Source organism: Melozone crissalis, unplaced genomic scaffold (assembly GCF_028551555.1).
Source record: "Melozone crissalis strain CALT ecotype California unplaced genomic scaffold, PUWL_Pcris_2 ptg000013l_1, whole genome shotgun sequence".
NCBI lineage: Eukaryota > Metazoa > Chordata > Aves > Passeriformes > Passerellidae > Melozone > Melozone crissalis.
This window is the reverse complement of record NW_026535791.1, coordinates 13101719-13119336: the sequence shown is the minus strand read 5'-3', so window position 1 is coordinate 13119336 and position 17618 is coordinate 13101719. Positions and strand designations below refer to the sequence as shown.

General features: G+C 38.0%; 1 protein-coding gene across 3 annotated transcripts in view; it reads left to right on the top strand.

Moving 5' to 3' along the window:
• Window positions 1-17618, top strand: part of FNDC3A (fibronectin type III domain containing 3A) — a 111107-nt gene that overhangs the window by 11092 nt on the left and 82397 nt on the right. For 2 of the 3 annotated variants that reach the window (XM_054271376.1, XM_054271375.1), the window contains exon 2: window positions 5953-6081. In XM_054271376.1, coding sequence (XP_054127351.1) covers window positions 5980-6081 — 102 coding nt within the window. In that variant the 5' untranslated portion in view covers window positions 5953-5979. Of the gene's footprint in view, window positions 1-5952; window positions 6082-16520; window positions 16718-17618 lie in introns of those variants that run through there. The other variant, XM_054271377.1, reaches the window with a different exon arrangement.

The window sequence follows — 17618 nt, the reverse complement described above, 5'->3', positions numbered from 1 at the left end:
AGATGAAAACCAGTGTTTAAAAGGTTTGTTTTTTTTTAATTTACAAAAAATATTTTCTTCTTGTATGCCAAGAGTTTGTCTTGTACTGGAGTGTGTTTACCCCTCTTTAGAGACTACTGATCTACAGGATTAAGAATTTTGCAGCTTCTCAGAGCAAGGTATGCCAGTGCTACACCACTCTCATTGTCACTATACCTTTTTTTAAATCTTTATGGACAGGCAGCATTTCCAATGGTGCAGTGCGTGCCCATCACAGAATCATAGAATATGCTAAGTTGGAAGGGACCTGTCATGATCCTAGAGTCCAACTCCTGGACTGCCCAGGACTCCTCAGGAGTCATGCCTGAGAGCATTGTCCAAACACTTGTGCTTTTGCAGCACACCTCCAGGGAGAGTTTGATTTAAGGCTCTTAACCACCATCCTTCAGGCAGTGGTGTCCAGCTAGCAGGTGACCCCTAGCTACTCTAGTGCTCTTAGCTTCTCCCTGTCTTTCATGGGCACAAGCCCAGGAACAGTCTTTGTGGCATCTCTCTTATACTGGGAGGAGGAGGAGGTGGCTGAGAAGAGAAAACCGAACGTGGTATTCCAGGTTCCAGCTTGTTACCACTGAATAGCAGGAAATAATCACCTCCTTCAGCCCATTGGCTGTACTTGTCTGCTAAAACAGCCTCATATGCCTTCATTGCTACAGGACACGTGCTGCTGACTCATGTTGTTTTACCTTGGTGATCCAGCTGATACAATGCTGATGCGTTTTTCAGAGACTATCCTTGAGGTCAGCTGCTAGTCTCTTGGAGAAATGCTGATCCTTTGCATGTGCAGAGGAAATGCGCTGAATGCACTGCCCAGTGATCTCAGCCTTACAACACTCCTTAACCCTTAGTGAACAACTGACAGTGTAAAAAGTAGTGTTGTATTGTGCTTTACAACTTGAGGGTAGTGCCACAGAAACACTAAAGGACCAAATCTGAAGGCATTTAAGGATTGAGTTAAATTGTCGTTACAGTTCAGGAAGGCAAACTTGCTTACTGAACTATGGAGTGGAGCGCAGTTTGTGAGCTTTAACATCATTTAGCCTTTTGCCTTGTTAGTGTAATTCATTCCTTAAAGGTTCCTCAGGCATAAGTCCTGGAGTCTAAACAAATCACATCCAGTAAGTTTATATACCCTTACTTTGTTTCAGCTTTGATAGGCTTCAGAAAACTCTTTCAAGGTATTTTCAAACAGCAGTTCAGGTGGGGGTCGTGGGCAGTAGCCCACTTAAAATACAAGTCTAGTACAAAGCATTAACCTGCACAATTTGGTTGTAATCTCAAGAGACGCTGTACTTTCCTTGAATTGTAGAACAGACTCGGGGCAGATTCAGTGTAGACTGAGTTTGCAGTCCTGAATTGGCTTTGAATGTCTGCTACTAGTTCAGTATATGCAGTAGCAAGACAAGAAATGAAATAGTTGTTCATGCAGCAGTTGTTGCTGTGCATAAAGCAGTGTAGATTTGTAAATAAGCATGCATTTAATGCTCCACCAGTAGCAAATTACTTCTCAGCTGCTTCTGTGCTTAGCAACTGAGAATTATCTCTCTGTTCATCTAATGTGTCCTCTTCCTTGTCTGGTCCCTTTTAATGTCCAAAAGAATGGTGCAGTGAGTAGGCCTTAAATAAATCCTTTGATTCATCCCACATGTTATTTTACCCCTTCTGAAGGCTGCTGCATCAAAGTTTTCAATAGTGCAGGAAATCTGATGATAGGCTAGTGAATTGTTTGTAGTGGTTCTGCAGGCTGAACTTTACCTGTTGTCTGAATGCAAGTTGTTTTTCTTGAGCTCTCATTAAGTCCTGAGTATATCCAGAAACTAGATGGAGTTGGAGGACAGTTACATCATCTGGGGCAGTTTTATGAGGATTAAGGCTGAAATTACGGTATGCATATACTTTGCTTTCAGTATTTTCAGTATGGAACAATATGTTCAAGAAGCTGTTGCTCACACTTGGAACAGTTAGCACCAATTTCAAGTGAGAAAATTGGAGACAAAGCTTGTGAAGTTATTCCAGTAGAGATGGTAGGTATTTGTAGCCAGAGGCAGGAAAAACATCCTCCCCTCCATGTTGCTAAGGGAGGTAGACCTGTTGATATAACTGATAAAGCCTTTTGGCAAGCTTGTGTTTGACTGTCCACTTTTATTATTCTGTCCTTGTCGGAATCAACCCTTCACAGGATTGTGTTCATTCTTTTTAGTTTTAGAAAGAGCAGTTTCACCTTTATACATGAATACCTTTTGCTATGCCTAACTTTTTAAGCTATTCATGCCATTTTAGTTGACTGAAATGACTCAGTCTCTTATCACTGTCATTGCTTGTCATTTCCAGACTTCCTTTCGACTTCCTTTTTTAAATTTTTTTTCTGGGAGGCAAGTTAAAAACATGTTCTGTAATGAGAAGCTGTGAACTGGTACCTTCCCTTGCTATTGGAAACTCACATGGCTCAACAACTCTGTATTTACTGTTAATGTTTAAGGACTGTCCATTCAGTTTTAATCCAACTGTTCTGTTTTTCTATTGAAGAGAAATGCTCTCTAATGCCAATTAAGATTTTAAGGTTGTTTTTCCAGTCCACTTATTAGTACCTTTTTCAGCAATATCCATCAGCAGAAGGTTTGTGTGAAGTTAATTGGACAAGATTTTTTCAATCAATCTTAATTGTATTTTATTTCTTTACTAATAACATCCAGTGTTGGCCTCAAAGTATCGTTTGCTAACAGGACTAGATTGTCTCTTTTACAACACAGTATTTAATGCAAACTTCAAACTTCTACTTTTTTTCCAGACCTCTGAGACTTTCCTAGGACCCAAGTATTTTGCAAGTCTTTTTCAAAGGTCTAGGTAAATGTCTTCAAGAGGTCTTGAATGCAAGCTGCTGGGATCTGCTGGTCTAAAGGCTCTGTCTGCACACACTTGAGGTCCTTGTGTTGAATGTGATATAATTTATTTCCAAGATGTGTTAATTGAGCACTTCTGTTTGTCTTGACACCAACCTTTTGTCCATTTTAGCAGACTTCTCCTTCTGCCACACATTCTGTCTTTTCAAATGGGTGTCTTTCTTTGTCCTCACAGCAAAACAAGAAGGCAACTGCAGTGGGTGAACATGCCACATCTTACTGTGTGGCTGCATTATGTGCACTGGCTTGTATGGATTGCTGCCTCCCGACTACTGATGGGGGAAAGGCTTTGATGAACGTGTGGTATAGACCCACATTGGTGTGAAGTTTAAACCTTTAGTCTTTGAGACTAGTTTAGTGACATTGCAGAGAAATCTAATATTGTATTGTCAAGGAAACATTTTTTTCCTAGATTGATTACACAGACTGACAGGTAGCACTTCTATTATTGTTGTAGAGGGTGTCAGGAATAACATTCTACATAGTACCTCCTGTCAGGGTTTATCAGTGAGCAGTGTGATCTGTCTCCAGAATAAATCAAATGCTTGAATTCAGACATGGAATTTAGCTGTGTCCCAATTAAGGCACTAAAGACTGGGTGCTGAAGGTGGAGTACTGACCTAAGCACTTGGGTGCCTGTGGGAACCTAATTTCATACAAATGAAAACATTTAACAGCTGTGCAGGAGAATGGGAAGCTGCCTGGTGGAAGAGAACCCGGGGGTGCTGGTCAACAGCAACTGAGCCAGAGTGTGCCCAGGTGGCCAAGAAGGCCAGTGGCATCCTGGCCTGGATCAGCAATGTGGCCAGCAGGAGCAGGGCAGGGATTGTGCCCCTGTTGGCACTGCTGAGGGCACACCTCAGCCCTGTGTCCAGTTCTTGGTCCCTCACTACAAGGACTCTGAGGTGCTGGAGCAGAGAAGGGCAAGGAGCTGGGGAAGGGTCTGCTGAGAGAGCTGGGGGTGTTTAGTCTGGAGAAAAGGAGGCTCAGGGGAGACATTATCACCCTCTACAAGTGCCTAAAAGGAGGGTGGAGCCAGGTTGGGGTCAGTCCCTTCTCCCAGGTAACAGGTGATAGCACAAGAGGAAATATCCTCAGGTTGCACCAGGAGAATTTTAGGCTGGATAGTAGGAAAAAATTCTGTACAAGAGGCCTGTAGTGCTTTGTTAATGTGCAAGTCCTCTTGTACTGAGAGCACTGTATTACAGCTTTCAACCTACAGCAGAGCTACAACATCTGCCCTCGAGGGGCAAGCAAGTGAAGGCAGCCCATTGGCTGGGATGAAGTTTTAGGCTTTTGAGTAGTAAGCTGTACTGGTTAACCAAATATCTCTAGAGCTTGGTACTGAAGTTAGGTCATTAAGCTGGCTTTATTCCATTATCACTCCTTCCATTTTTCCATTGCCATCAGGTATTTTTTCATTTGAAGTTAATGCTGTAACTATTAAATGTCTCTGTTTATGAGTAGACAGTATATCTGAACTAGAAGTTTGTAGGGAGTTTCAGTAGCCAGATGATACCAAAAGAAAACTTATAAAAGCCTGTAACACTGCTGGCTGTCAGGCTGTATAACTCTAAAATTGTATTTACTTTTTTTTACCAGGCTGCTGTAAGTACTGGCTGAGAGAAGCAACTCTGCTTTAGAAATACTGTACAAGCTTCTTCTCAGCCTAATCCTTATGTCTATATTTGATGTAAAGCACTGTTTCCAGATGCAAAATGGGATTGACTTGTGGGAATTCTGAATGTGCCATTCACCCCTAGTGAATTCTTTCCATCTGTCTTTCTGTTTTGTTAAGAAATATCAGTTTCTCAATTCTTGTTGATCTAATTCTTTTTTTATTTCAAAGGCTAAGTGTACTAGGTCTAGCTGGGATTGAGTTAAGACCACTACAGTAAACTAATGTAATTTAGTGATATTTTTTTAAACAAAATTAAATGCAATTTCAAAAACAGCTTCTTAGACTTGCAGTAATTATTTCCAACTTGGAAAAATGGTAATCTTCAGCTTTTTTGGTCTTAATTCTTCCATCCAGTCTTCATATACCACTAAGATGTAAAATATCAAAAACATGTTACTTATGAATTCTTAATGTAATTGAAAGGAATGCTGGGCTGAATCCTGCTTTCTGTAACCTTGTTATGTGATATTCCTTGGTTAAAGTGTATCACTGCTTTCATGGCCCTCTTGCCTCTGTGGCTTTTTTTCTTGTTATCAGGTTTCTTGTAACTTTTCAATGTGTGCAAGTGAGGGTTTTTTGTAGTGTGGTTATGAGGATTACAATTGTGTGTGGGGGCATTATCTCTTCCCTTCCTCCCCAAGTTTTAGCTGCTGATTCAAGGGCCACTGGTTATCAAAGTGACACAGCTTTATTTCTGGATCTAATGAATTTTAAAATGATGATATGTCAGATTGTTCAGAATTAATAATATTTTATTATTACTTATGTATTTGTGCCTCACTAGGACATTTCCTAGTAATAAGTTGTCCCTAAAGTATTTATCCATTATAATAATAGAAAAAGTGGGTTGATTATTAAAAAAGAAAAGAAGCAAGTGTCCCTGTTAATATATCTTGGTTTTTTACCAGTCACATAAACAAGAACACTATACATGTAGATTCTAAAGCGAATGCGGTTTTTCTTTTTTTTTTTTTTTCTTTTTAACTCGGTAGGGATTTTGTCAGCAGTGCCAGTTTGCTGAAGCCTTGTTTTGATACAAAGTTTAAAGATTCAGGTTTGTTAGCTCCAGGGTAGTGATCTATCTTCTTCTGAGGTTCAGCCGCTAGAGGGGGTGTAAACCACCCTCTCTATGTAACTGAGGCTTGTACCAGCTGACAAAAACTCCTCTTGAGGCTTGTGTGGTTGCTGCTTGTTGTGGAAACATACTTTGTTAAGGTGTCTAAGTTCATAATCTTCTGTTGTTGTTGATGATATTTCTAAAGTGACACAAGGTTTAAGGATAATTATTCAGAAATATTGATATAGTTTAACCATCTGAGTAACTTTCCTTTGCAGGTGATCTTGTGAATTAGTGTACCATCAATGATGGCAGAACATCCACCATTACTGGATACCACTTCAATTATAAGTAGTGAAATCCCTCTTCTGACTTCCCCTATTGTTGGTGGAGATGGAGCACAACAGGTAAGGAAACTTCAGTATGTATTTTTTTCCTTCCAGCACATCAGTGACATGTTGGCATTGTAAAAGATAGTAATCCTTCATCTGGAGTATATTTGTGGAGCTTTAGGCATACATGTGTGTTAGAGATTGAGGTGAAGGCAGAACTGGTGCAGAGATAAGATTTGTAAGAAGTATGAAGCAGAAAAGCTGTGTTGTGGAAGAACTTCTTCATGGAGGAATGGGACCAAACAGCTGTCAAGTTGTCAAGCCATGATTGCGTTTTAGTTTGGAAGTTATATATTTATATTACTGCATGATCTTATTAAGGCAAATAAACCTTTCCCTATGGTAGAACATAGTAGCTGAGGTACAACATATGCTGATAACTGTGGTCTCCAGACTGATTCTTGCCTACAATGGGTAGCTTGAATGGTGGGACTTGCTTTTGTATGTTGGTATCTGCCTGGACACCTGTTGAATTTGTATTTTGCAATGGCCGTGCAACTATCTAGTGCATCAGCTGCTTCACCCAGATTTGTGTCACTTGCTCATGATGTACTTTGTCCCATCATCCAGATCTTTAAAGCAGATTGTAGTCCTTGTCTGCCCCAGTCTCAGCCACTGCAGTGGGTGACCAGTGGATGGCTGCCTGCTCGACTTTGCACTGCTGATTACAGCATTTTAAGACTGGCATTTGGTCCAGTTTTCAGTCTACCTTGGTGCCTATGCTCTATCTGTGCTTCATCAGTTTCTATGTTATTCAAAAGTGTCAAAAGCCTTGCTGAAGTCATGGTGAGCATTAGCTATGCTCTCCCCTCATCCATCAACCTAGTAATTTCACTCTGGAAAGCCATCCAGGGTTGTCTGGCATTATTTACCCTTTGTGAATCCATAGTGACTACCCCAAATCACCTTTTTGTCTTTAATGCATTTGGAAATGGCTTCTAGAAAGCTTTGTCCACTCATCTTCCCAGAGCTAAAGGTGATATTGACCAGTTTCTAGCTCCCTGAGTCCTCCTCCTTGCCCTTTTTGGAAGATTGCACTGGTGTTGGCTTTTTTCTAATCCTTGGGAACTTCCCCTGTTCACCATGACCTTTCAAACATAGCTGATACTGAGTTACTTGTTCTGCCCTCCATAAAGATAAGACTCTTAGGCTGTTCTGTCAAGCTTATGATGTAATCATGCAAGATTTTGAGTCATATGTGAGTTTAAAGTTCTTTTGGATAACCGTTTTCTTTAAAATGTTGTCTCTTTCTCCTGCCAAGGAAGATTAAAACTGGAAAAAAGCAAAGTATTTCTTCAAATAAATCAATCTGTGGGAGTTTGTGTTAATCTTCTAATGGAAAAAGCAACATGTGTGCTGTTGTTGCCCTTTTTCAGTTAAAACAAAAGGCAGCTCATTACGACTACTGTCTAAAGTGGGAATGGTAGTAATCGTGTGTATTTTTAAAAAGAGAATTTTCACTGGGCATTGGTCATCAGTAAAGAAAGTAATTTTCTTTCCTAATCCCATTTCATGATAACTGGCAGTTATACACCACAATGTGTGTTTGTTCAGTGGCAGGAAACTTCTGTGGAAACCCTTTTTGCATCTGGTGATTCAAAAGCCATCAGTAGGTAGAAAATACTTTGTATATCTGAAATATGGGAAATCCAGAATGGCAGGGACTGTGTTGTGTGTCAAGGTTGCCCAGTTGAGACTTAAGCCACAGAAAGGTCAGGCAACTGCTTATTTATTTAAAAGAGTCTTAAAATCATATATGTTTGTTTTATATGGTACTTATGAAAGGGGTAGATACTGCATTTGAAAGTAAGATGTATTCAAGTACAAAACACTGTAGTGTTGAGTCTTTTTTTTTAATGTTGAACTTGGATATTAGTTCATTGTATTCCTTTGTTTTCCCTTGAACTTTGAAACTATAAGAAGGAAGAGGACTTTTGCCTTTATGATGGAGTTACTAATTTTTCTGTAAGTCCTTTTACTTAGCTACAGTACACACATTTTATAGTGGTTACTTCCTTGGTGTATGAAAAGTACTTCTCCTGTTTATTTTGTAACAGCATTGGTGTTGGATTGCATAAAATATAACTTAACCTGTAGAGCTGACAAAATTTGTATTCCTGCAATCAAAATTCAAAGCTGCATTGTCCATGTAAAGAAATGGATATTTTCTTTTGTGTTCATAGTGTATAAGTTGGTCTGTAGCTGAACTAATTAGTTTTAGTCAGTCCTGACTGAAAAGGTATTGAAAACCAGTAGAAAATTGGTTATTTAAGTATTTTGCTTCTGAAAACCAGTAGGAGATTCCTTATTTAACTACTGTGCTTCTATGTTGGTATTTTCTATGTTAGACTAGCTAACTGTATACTAAACTTGAAAGTTTTTATTCAGCTGTAAAACATCTGAGGATTTTTTTTAAATCAATTTACCCCTTCTTACATTTTACCAGAATTAACTCTTGTAATTATGGTGACTTAGGTTGTTTTTACTGCATAACTGAGTTACCAGATGGATACAGACCATTCTGTACTTTTCTGGAACAGTTCATATCTTCAAGATAATGTATTTCAAATACTTGAAGTTCTGCTAGCAAAAATTGAAATAGCAGTACAAATATTTGAACATGTTAAGATGAAAGGTCATATGCTTCAAACAGCGGAAGTGTCTGATCAGGTTAAAGCTGTAACTTTCCACCATGTTTTAAAACAAAACAATCCACAAAGTTAGAGGAATGTGTGAGTGTTCAGTCAGAAAACATGGGAACCCTAAACTGTGTGGATGTTTGTATGTCACTTAGTGCTGTTGTGGGAGATGGCCTGGTTCCCTGTCCCACAGAACAAGGGACTACGGTTAGTTTCATAGGATAAAACTAGTGAAAAGAAAAGGCAGACACCAAGCCTGCTGGCTCCTCCTCCTCTGTTAAGCACAGAAGTACTGCTTAATTTTACACCTTCCTATCACTGTGTTCAGCATGAGGGGATAATGTACCTCTTATGTCTTGATGCTGAGTAAGGTTGTAGATGGAGAATGGAATAGGATCTATGATAGAAACCAAGTGAAACTGGGAAGACATGGTATGAGGACAGAAATACTTGAGTGTTTTTCACGTAAGAGTAGCTAGTGCAGTGATGCTTTAGTGATTTTTGCTGAGGCTGGACGGGAAGGATGTGCTTGATTATGTGAGTCCTGATTTGGTGGAAGGAGAGGAAAATAAGAGGCAAGAGTTCAAACTACTTTAACACACTTATGTTAAATTGTTTTGGAAAGTTGCTACAGCACCCAGTGCTATTCCAAAACAAATCAGTAAATTGCTGACACAAGTGTGCAGCAGCCAAGGAGTTCTGGACCCTCACAGTACCTTCCCACTAAAGCTAGCAGTTGCAAAGTAAGACATTCCTGTATGACCTATGTGTCCTTTATTACCAGAAAATATAGATAGCACTCTCAAAGAGCTTATTAACCATTGCTTTTCTCTGGGGAATGGGACATAGTGTTTGACCTTTAGCTGACTTTATTTTTTGGCAAGGTATAGGGGCAAAGTAACACTTTTAGCTTGGGAGGTTGGATGCTTATCCTCCAAATTTTACTGAGAAATTTAGATGATTTGGTGAGTTTTCCAAAAATCCCACTCTGTATGTCTGTATGTGTTGTGTGTGTGTATATTGTGTGTGGGTTAAAGTAGGTATTTAACATCAAATCTACAAGTTAGTGTTCCTAAAACCAATTTCTTCTTTAAATATTTAAACTTCTGATACTGAAGTTGTTATTATTCACCTTTTGTCATAGGAGGATGCCTTCAGTCAGCAGAGTAATAGATGGCTATAAAACAAATAAAGTAATCCTCTTTTTTGGCTTTCAGATTGTTTACATATGTGGCATTACAGCAAAATATAATGGTGAAGATGGTGTTGGGAAATATAAATCAAGACTAGATTGCTAAATGAGTTTCCTAGGTTTTTGTTCTGGCACTTCTGCTTCTGAAAACCATATGGTACATTATCAAGTTCCAGCTTGCTTTGGTTTCGTCTTGCTGCTGAAAATCAAGCCTAGAACTGCAATATGTTTCATGATGTTTTTCCTCAACAAGAAAAAAAAAATCCGTGTTAAAAGTTGTTTAACAACATATAGTGTTATAACTGTTCTCACTTTCCATCACTTTCCATACTGTGCTCTTTTCCTTTCTTTTATCTGTGCTTTGATTTCACAGAACAGAGTATGGGCATGGCTGCTTCTGTCTTTTTGCCTTTTGTTGTTTTTTTTTTTTCTTTTGTACTTCCCCTTTGGCTCTCTTGAATTAGCAGATATGTGTAATTTCTCATTTTGGAGGTTCATTGAATTTTGGTTTAGTTGACAATTATTCTTCCATTGTTCAGTGACTTCATAGCACTGAAGCGCAGCAGAAGTGTGTTCAGTGGAACCATTGGAACTCTCAGGCATGCAATGCTTCAGTGCCAGCTTATGGAACCTCATTACCAAGCTGTATTTTTCCTCAGGATTGATTAGTATTTTGTGTAGCAACCATCACTGCAAAATGCATTATCAAATGTATATGAGACATTCCTTATACAGAAAAATCTTTTCCATGGAAGTTTTTAACTGCTTGTTTGCTATGACTTAAAAAAAAATCACAAAGAAAAGCTTCAAATATGTGAGTTTTGATGACTCAGGGTTAGTAGAGACTTTCTCTATCTGACTTAATCATGTTTTTTAGTTAGGAAGGGTGAAGTTTTTCTTAGTTAAGTGTAAATTTTTTTTGTGCCTTAGAGATCAGGTTTTTTTTCTAATTTATTTAAACTGTATCCTTGATTGCAGGTGCATTGAAAACTTACTTTAAATTTCCTAGAAGAAGGCAGAATCCTCAGCAAAAAGTGAGGATTCAAAGTTCTTTGATGTGTAGTAATGTATGAATACTATGCTGCTTTTGTTGAGAAGAAAGCAGCACCAGATTTATTGCACAATTTATACTACCATTCAGATATGTTTATTTTAATATTTTCTGTTTGAAAATAAATGTAGAAACAAGAGTGAAGGCTGTGTAGTTCATAGCCTTTTCTGTTTCTATTTGGTATGAACATTCATGGAATGAAGCGCCCTCATAAAGCTTTTCAGTAATTGTCCTTTCTCTCTAAAATGTCTGTTTTCATGTGCATGATATGAATCCTAGATTAATTTTGGTCTCTGATACAGTGGATTCCTCCCAAGATACTTGAGACATTCAGCCCCTGTTGAATTAAACTGTTCAGAAACTGACATTTGGGAGAATTGGATGACACATGAAAATTGAATTTGAAGTCAGTTAGTCACTGTAGGTTGCTAATACAGTCAATGGGGAGAAATAAGCATGTCCAGAAGATGATGCCTTTCATGGTGTACAAAGGTGACTAAAGATCTGTACTTTTTTGTTCTCTCTCTCTTTTTATGAGGTGAGAAGGTGCAAATTGCCTGGAGCTATAAGCATTGAAGTAACTTCATTCTTCTGTGCAGTCTGCTGCAAATGGGTTTGGTTGCTGGGTCTGTGCTCATCCATCAATAAGGTTTGGAAGGATATATTTATGCCTGAATAGTGTCCAGGACCCAGGCATGTCCCCATCTGTCCCTTCCCCTGTGACATGGGACTCTTAATGCTGAGTAAGCCATGACCTGAATGGCAGACTCCAAGACCTACAAAGTCACCCCAAGCACTTACCTATGTTTCTTCAAATCCACTCTTAAAATATGTGAGAATTACACTCTTGGCAAATAAGTTATCTGAGGTACACCCTCTGCTAGCTGAAACTTGTTTTTTCTCTAGGAAGCATTTCTTAACTGAGACAGTGGTCAAATGCTGGAACAGGCTTTCTAGAGTCGTAGCCGAAGTCCCAAACCTGTCAGTATTTTAAGAGGCATTTGGACAATGCCCTTAACATCAACTTGGTCAGCCCTCAATCAGTCAGGCAATTGGACTAGATTATCATCACAGGTCCCTTCCCACTAAAGAAGTCTGTCATATTCTATTTCCTAGAGATTGAGACTTTGCCATAAGTGGGTAAAGTCTATGAGCCCTCTCTATGTTACAGAATTATTCACTTTATAGAGCAGGCAGAATGACATTCTCTAGAAACAGACTCAGACTGTAGTTTACATTCTATAGCAAAAAATGGCAGTTGGCTTTGTTTTTTCTCCCTCTTTTTGAAGTAGAGGATAAAATACATGGGAAAGGATTGGGGTTGTAGAGATTTCTTCCACCAAGTCCTTGGTCCATTACTGACTAAGTCATTCCAATCTGATCTAATTGAGATATAACTTTTAATTTCTCTTCCAGCTCAAGTTTGTATTGTCACACTGTTTTGATATACAGTGGTGCCCGTATTTACACAAAACTGGGTATATAGGCTACTTTTTCATGGTAAAAAAGGTTTCTTTAGAAGTGATATTGGATTTTTTAACATTGGAATCTTTTTTAAGTAAATGCTGCTTTTAATAACTAGAAAACACTTCCTTTGGTGCTTCCTTTTATACTGTATTTAGGGTAAAAAAAAGAAACACATCCATCAGTCTTAAATGTTATGGACTTTTAACTTGCTATATCAGCAAACAGGATTCTGAGGTGTCAGAAGCAATGCTGGGAAATATAAAATTCTCTTCCAGTCCATAATACATTTGGACTGTTGCAAATAGGCAGATTGATCAGGGAGGATGCCTCGAGAGGGGACTAGCCCCTGTGAAGTATTAGCTGAAACCGTAGTTAGCCATTGCTACCCATTTACTGTGCAGTGTGAGCTCTCTTTCCCATCCACTTCTGCTTAGCATCATGAAGCTGAATTCCTAGGGGCTCCAAACAGCAAATCATGAAATGAGAATGATCTGATTGAAGTATTACAGTTTTTATTTTTAGAGGTTGATGTGTCTGACCACGGGCCGTGACCAGATGCCTCAGAAAGTTCCAGAGTTCAGTGACTGCCCTAACACTGCTTCTTTCTAATTCCCTGTAAACATGGATTAGCTTAAAACTTTGAAGCCTAAATGTTTGTCTGTTGCATTATCCAGATTCCTTGAAACACTGCTGTTATCCTTATGTTTATACTTTTGCTGATTTAAAGATATAATAGTGGTATTATTTTAAGCAGCAAATTTTCTGTGCACTATCTGCTAACCACAGACTGTGGAAATGCTATTGAGACAGATTGGGTTTGCTGTAAAGGAGGCAAACAAAACTTTGCTTAGGCAAGCTGTGAGAACTGAGAATGTGAAAGAGAAGGGACAAAGAAGAAGCAAGTAGATCAGAATTGTAATTATTTCTTAATACTAAAGAATGAGACAGACACTGTGGAATGTTCACTGATAGGCACTGTTATATGTGGACACTAACAAGTCTTGAACATTTATCATTGATATTCAGTGCTGAACTTAACATTTATCTTTTACTGGTTCTTCTCAAAAAATTTTGTATTTTTACAAAACAAGGCTAGAAATCATCTTCGTCTCCCCTTCTCAGTGGTCACCTTTTTTCACTGATCATCTTCTACATGAAAATAAGGAGGAGAAGCACAAGTACAGTAAGAATTTTAAAAACTTTTCATGAATAAATTTGTTTTATAGGAAAAAAAATCCCCAATTCTTGGATCTTTCCAACCTGCCTTTCTACAAAGAGCAATGAAAGTTTATTGACATCTGCAGTTTTTGAATGCCAGTGCCAATGAACAGTCTCAGCATCTTTCCAATCTCCCTGTTTCCAGTTGCTCCTAGGGATATTCTGTCGTGTTAGCACAATCAGTGGTGCTGACAATATCTTGTAGCAATGCTTAAAGATTTAATGTTTACTGATTTTATTATCTGTCAGCTGCCTTTTAGAAAAATGATGCAGAATTACTTGATGTCCTCTGAAAATACAGGCCTTAGAAGCATGTCACTGGAAAGATGGCTTCTTTCACTCCCTTTTTCCCAAATATGCAGCTACTGTCTATGTAAGCTGAAATTGTTTGGATTGTATTTGCTTTTTTTCAAAATCCCAAGGACGTAAATTGCTATTGCAACATATTATGTAACAATTCTGTATGGCTTTCCTCCCTCATCCTGAAATCTGAGATTTGTTGATGCCCTTTACTGCCCATATCTTTACTCTTCTTCATGAAGAAAGTTTTGAACTCCATATCTAGAGCAGTTAGATCCTTATAGTCAGTAATAGCAGATGCTAGGATAGAGAATTGTCTAGTCATAGGAAACCTGTAAAATGGAATTTGCTCAAAAAAATACAGTGGAAAATAGATTTACAACTTCGGTGTTTAAGAGTGTTGCTTCACGTTACTTGGACAAAGATCAAAGTCTATAGGGCACTTCTATAAATAATAACGGGAAGCCTGTTTTTGTCTGTCATTGATCCTAAAACCAGAAGATCATTTAAATTAAAAAGAAATTCTAATATTTTCTAACAGATAACATGGAGATGTTGTGTGCTGAGTCTTCTATGAATTGGTGTGGTACAAAGCTTAATCTAAATTTTTCAAAATTCTGTATTGGTTAGTAGCCAATGTACATGTGGAGAGAGGAAGCTTTTATTAAGTTTAAAAGAAAATGGGAGGCAGAAAAATCTTTTGAAAGATGACTTCAAGAAAGAAGTACTTGGAAGTAACACTTCATGAAATTCATAAGCCTTTGGCAATTTAAAGCAACTTAAGGTACTGTTTTAATTTAGCTTTTATTACTGATGTCAGAAGTTCCTATTTAATAATCATATACTCTCTGTAAGGCCTGTTACATCTTTTGCATTTTTCCATTTAATATGTTTTTTAAGTGATAGTGGGCTTGATTATGGAAAAGAGTAGTTCATAGCCTCATTAGCCTTGTTATGATATAAGCAGCAGATTTTGAACATACAGTCAATGGAAAAACAATTTGTGCTGTATTTGTAACTGACATCACCTTAGCTCGACCACAGATGTGATTCCATCTGGCAATTTCTGTGCTACTAATGAATAAAAACACTCAAGTCTTCAGTATTTTTTGACCTAGTAGCACGTAGAAACTTATAAATACTGTTGGACAAGCCTTACAAATGAGAATTCTGGCATAGGTGAGGTGACAAAGGCACAAATACAGTAAGTTGGTGTGGGAGCCACAGCAGTGTTAATATCTTGAGTCCGCATCTAGTTTTCCTTGCTCACTGGACCACACTCCGTGGAGCCAACCTAGATGTAATGATTTTCATTGTAACAAAAGATGGGTGGAAAAACATCTGCTTTGAAAACTAAAAGTAGGTGGTTTTAATAATAATAGTGGATATGAATAACTGATACTTTTTGCCTGGAAAGCTTTTACTTGGTAAATAATTTCATGCTGATCAAATGTTAGGAATAGGACTTGAAGTTAAAAGAAAGGAAAGTTACTTTATTTTAAATAGGCTATGGCTTTGAGTCTTTTTACATAAAGATGTCTGTGTCTTTGTACACTTACTTATTACATTTGAAGACATTAGATGTTAGTAATGTTAGAATTTTTTACACCTTAGATGACATTTAATCTGTAATCTCATGTTGTTGCATTCTGAATACCAAGACAATTTCAAAGCAGTTTTCTATATCTTGTCTGCCTATGGGTTAGGACTTAAACCAATGGTTCACAAGTGGTATTTGAAGTAATTTCTCACAAGAAGAGAGAGATGTGTGTTTTTCTCTGTGTAACTGTCTCTTTTCAGGTGAGGGTGTGCCAGTGGTCCCCTGCTGTTGTTGGGATTAAGAACCACAGATGTGAGGTTTCCAGAAAACAATACTGGATGTTTTCAGTTTAGCTCTGAAGTGGAGACTAATAGAGGGAAACCATATTTGTCAGCTATCTGAAATGTCTTTAATATTAATATTTAATAAAAGGTATTTCTGACTATAATACTATTTAGGGCAGACCTATGTAAATTATATAGCAAACTTCAGAAACATACTTCTTTCTTGTCATGTCTCTTAGTAAATGCATGGTATAAAGTAGCACAGTGTTTGAGGGAGTGCATTAGAATCCAGTTGATTATTTCTTTGCTATTTCTTTTTATTCTTTTACAGAGTATTTTTTTCCTCCCATCTTTCTGGCTTACTTGAGAAATGAAGTCATAAACTGTACCACAGATTATAAAGTCAGAAGTTGGTTCATCCTAAGTTAGTATAGCCTATCTGGGAATCAGGAGGCTAAATTAAAAATGCAGTTATAAAACAGCATATATTTGGAAGCTTTGTTCTCTTAAACCCGAACCTTCTGTTGACTGACGTTAGATGATCCAGAAGCAGATGCTGCAGCAGCTATTTGTTGATTTAGTTGCTATGGTGACATGATACATTCGTGTACAGCAGGAAGCTCACTGTACGTTGGCTAATTTGATAGGAAGGAAGGCTTGAGGTAGGTATTGCTGACTATATTGTTAATTGATCCTACCTTTCACATCCTGCCTCCACACGCTTGGCGGATGCACAGCTCTAGAGGAAGGTGAAGGGAGATCCTGCTGTGTGGCGTTCAGGTTTAGGTGCCCTGTTGACAGGAGGGGGGGCAGTGTTCCACACATCCCCGAAGATTACCTCAGTCCTGAGTGAATGGAACAGATTGGAGCAGCCGGAGTGGTGCCTGTTGAATCTTCCTTCATCCTTTGTCACTGTGGTAGCACCAGTTGAATGAGAGAAATAAAAGGATGCGAGCAACAGTAAGTCAAAGTGCTAAGGCTTTTGAAATGGGTTATGAGATAAAGCATGTCACTAATTACATCTTGATTGCAACTGTTAGTGGAGAAAAACGTAATTGTTCTGAATACGTGCCCTAATGACAGAGCATAAATGTGGCTCTGCCTGGAAGTTGTATCTTTTCTAGAAATACACCCTTTTATAATCTTGTTGCAGGCAGATTGTTAAAGATACAGTGTACATCTTACAAAGAGCTTGGCTGTACCACCCTCTTAACAGGTTCAGCGTTTTAAAATTTTTTGAAGTCAGAATGACCAAGAGTATAGCTACGATGTTTTCCTAAATTTGAAAAATATTCAAGAATTAATCTACCTTTGTCCTTTTGGGTAAAAATCTTCTCATGAGTACTGGTGAGCTAATTTCAGTTGCAGTATTTTTAGACAAACCACTGCTTGCTGTCTTTTATTTTTTTCCTGTTGATTTGTTTTAGCAGTGCATTTAGAAATACAGTTTTGGTGAAGTCTTTCCATTATTTGTGATTGCTGACAATCTTTTGCTACTGACTCAGCATCTATAACCATATAATGCTAAATATAGATGTTTTAAGATTAATAACAAACAAAAAAAAAAAAGACCAAACCCAAGCCTGAAACACTCTTCTATTTCCTAGTAAAACATCTCACAAAATAGTATTGTTTCTGCTAGTAGAGAAATGGTTTGTGATTCTATTATCTTTAAATTACAGTTTTAAATGTCCAAGCAAACATTTTGGAACACTTACCTCTTGCTTTTTAGGAAGTTTGTTTGTAGAAAAAAACCCAAAACTCCCCATAACCCCAAAAAACACACACATTCCCCCAAGCCGCTCCAGAATGAGGGAAAAACAGAACTCTGCTTTTTAGTAATATGGTTTTGCTCCAACTT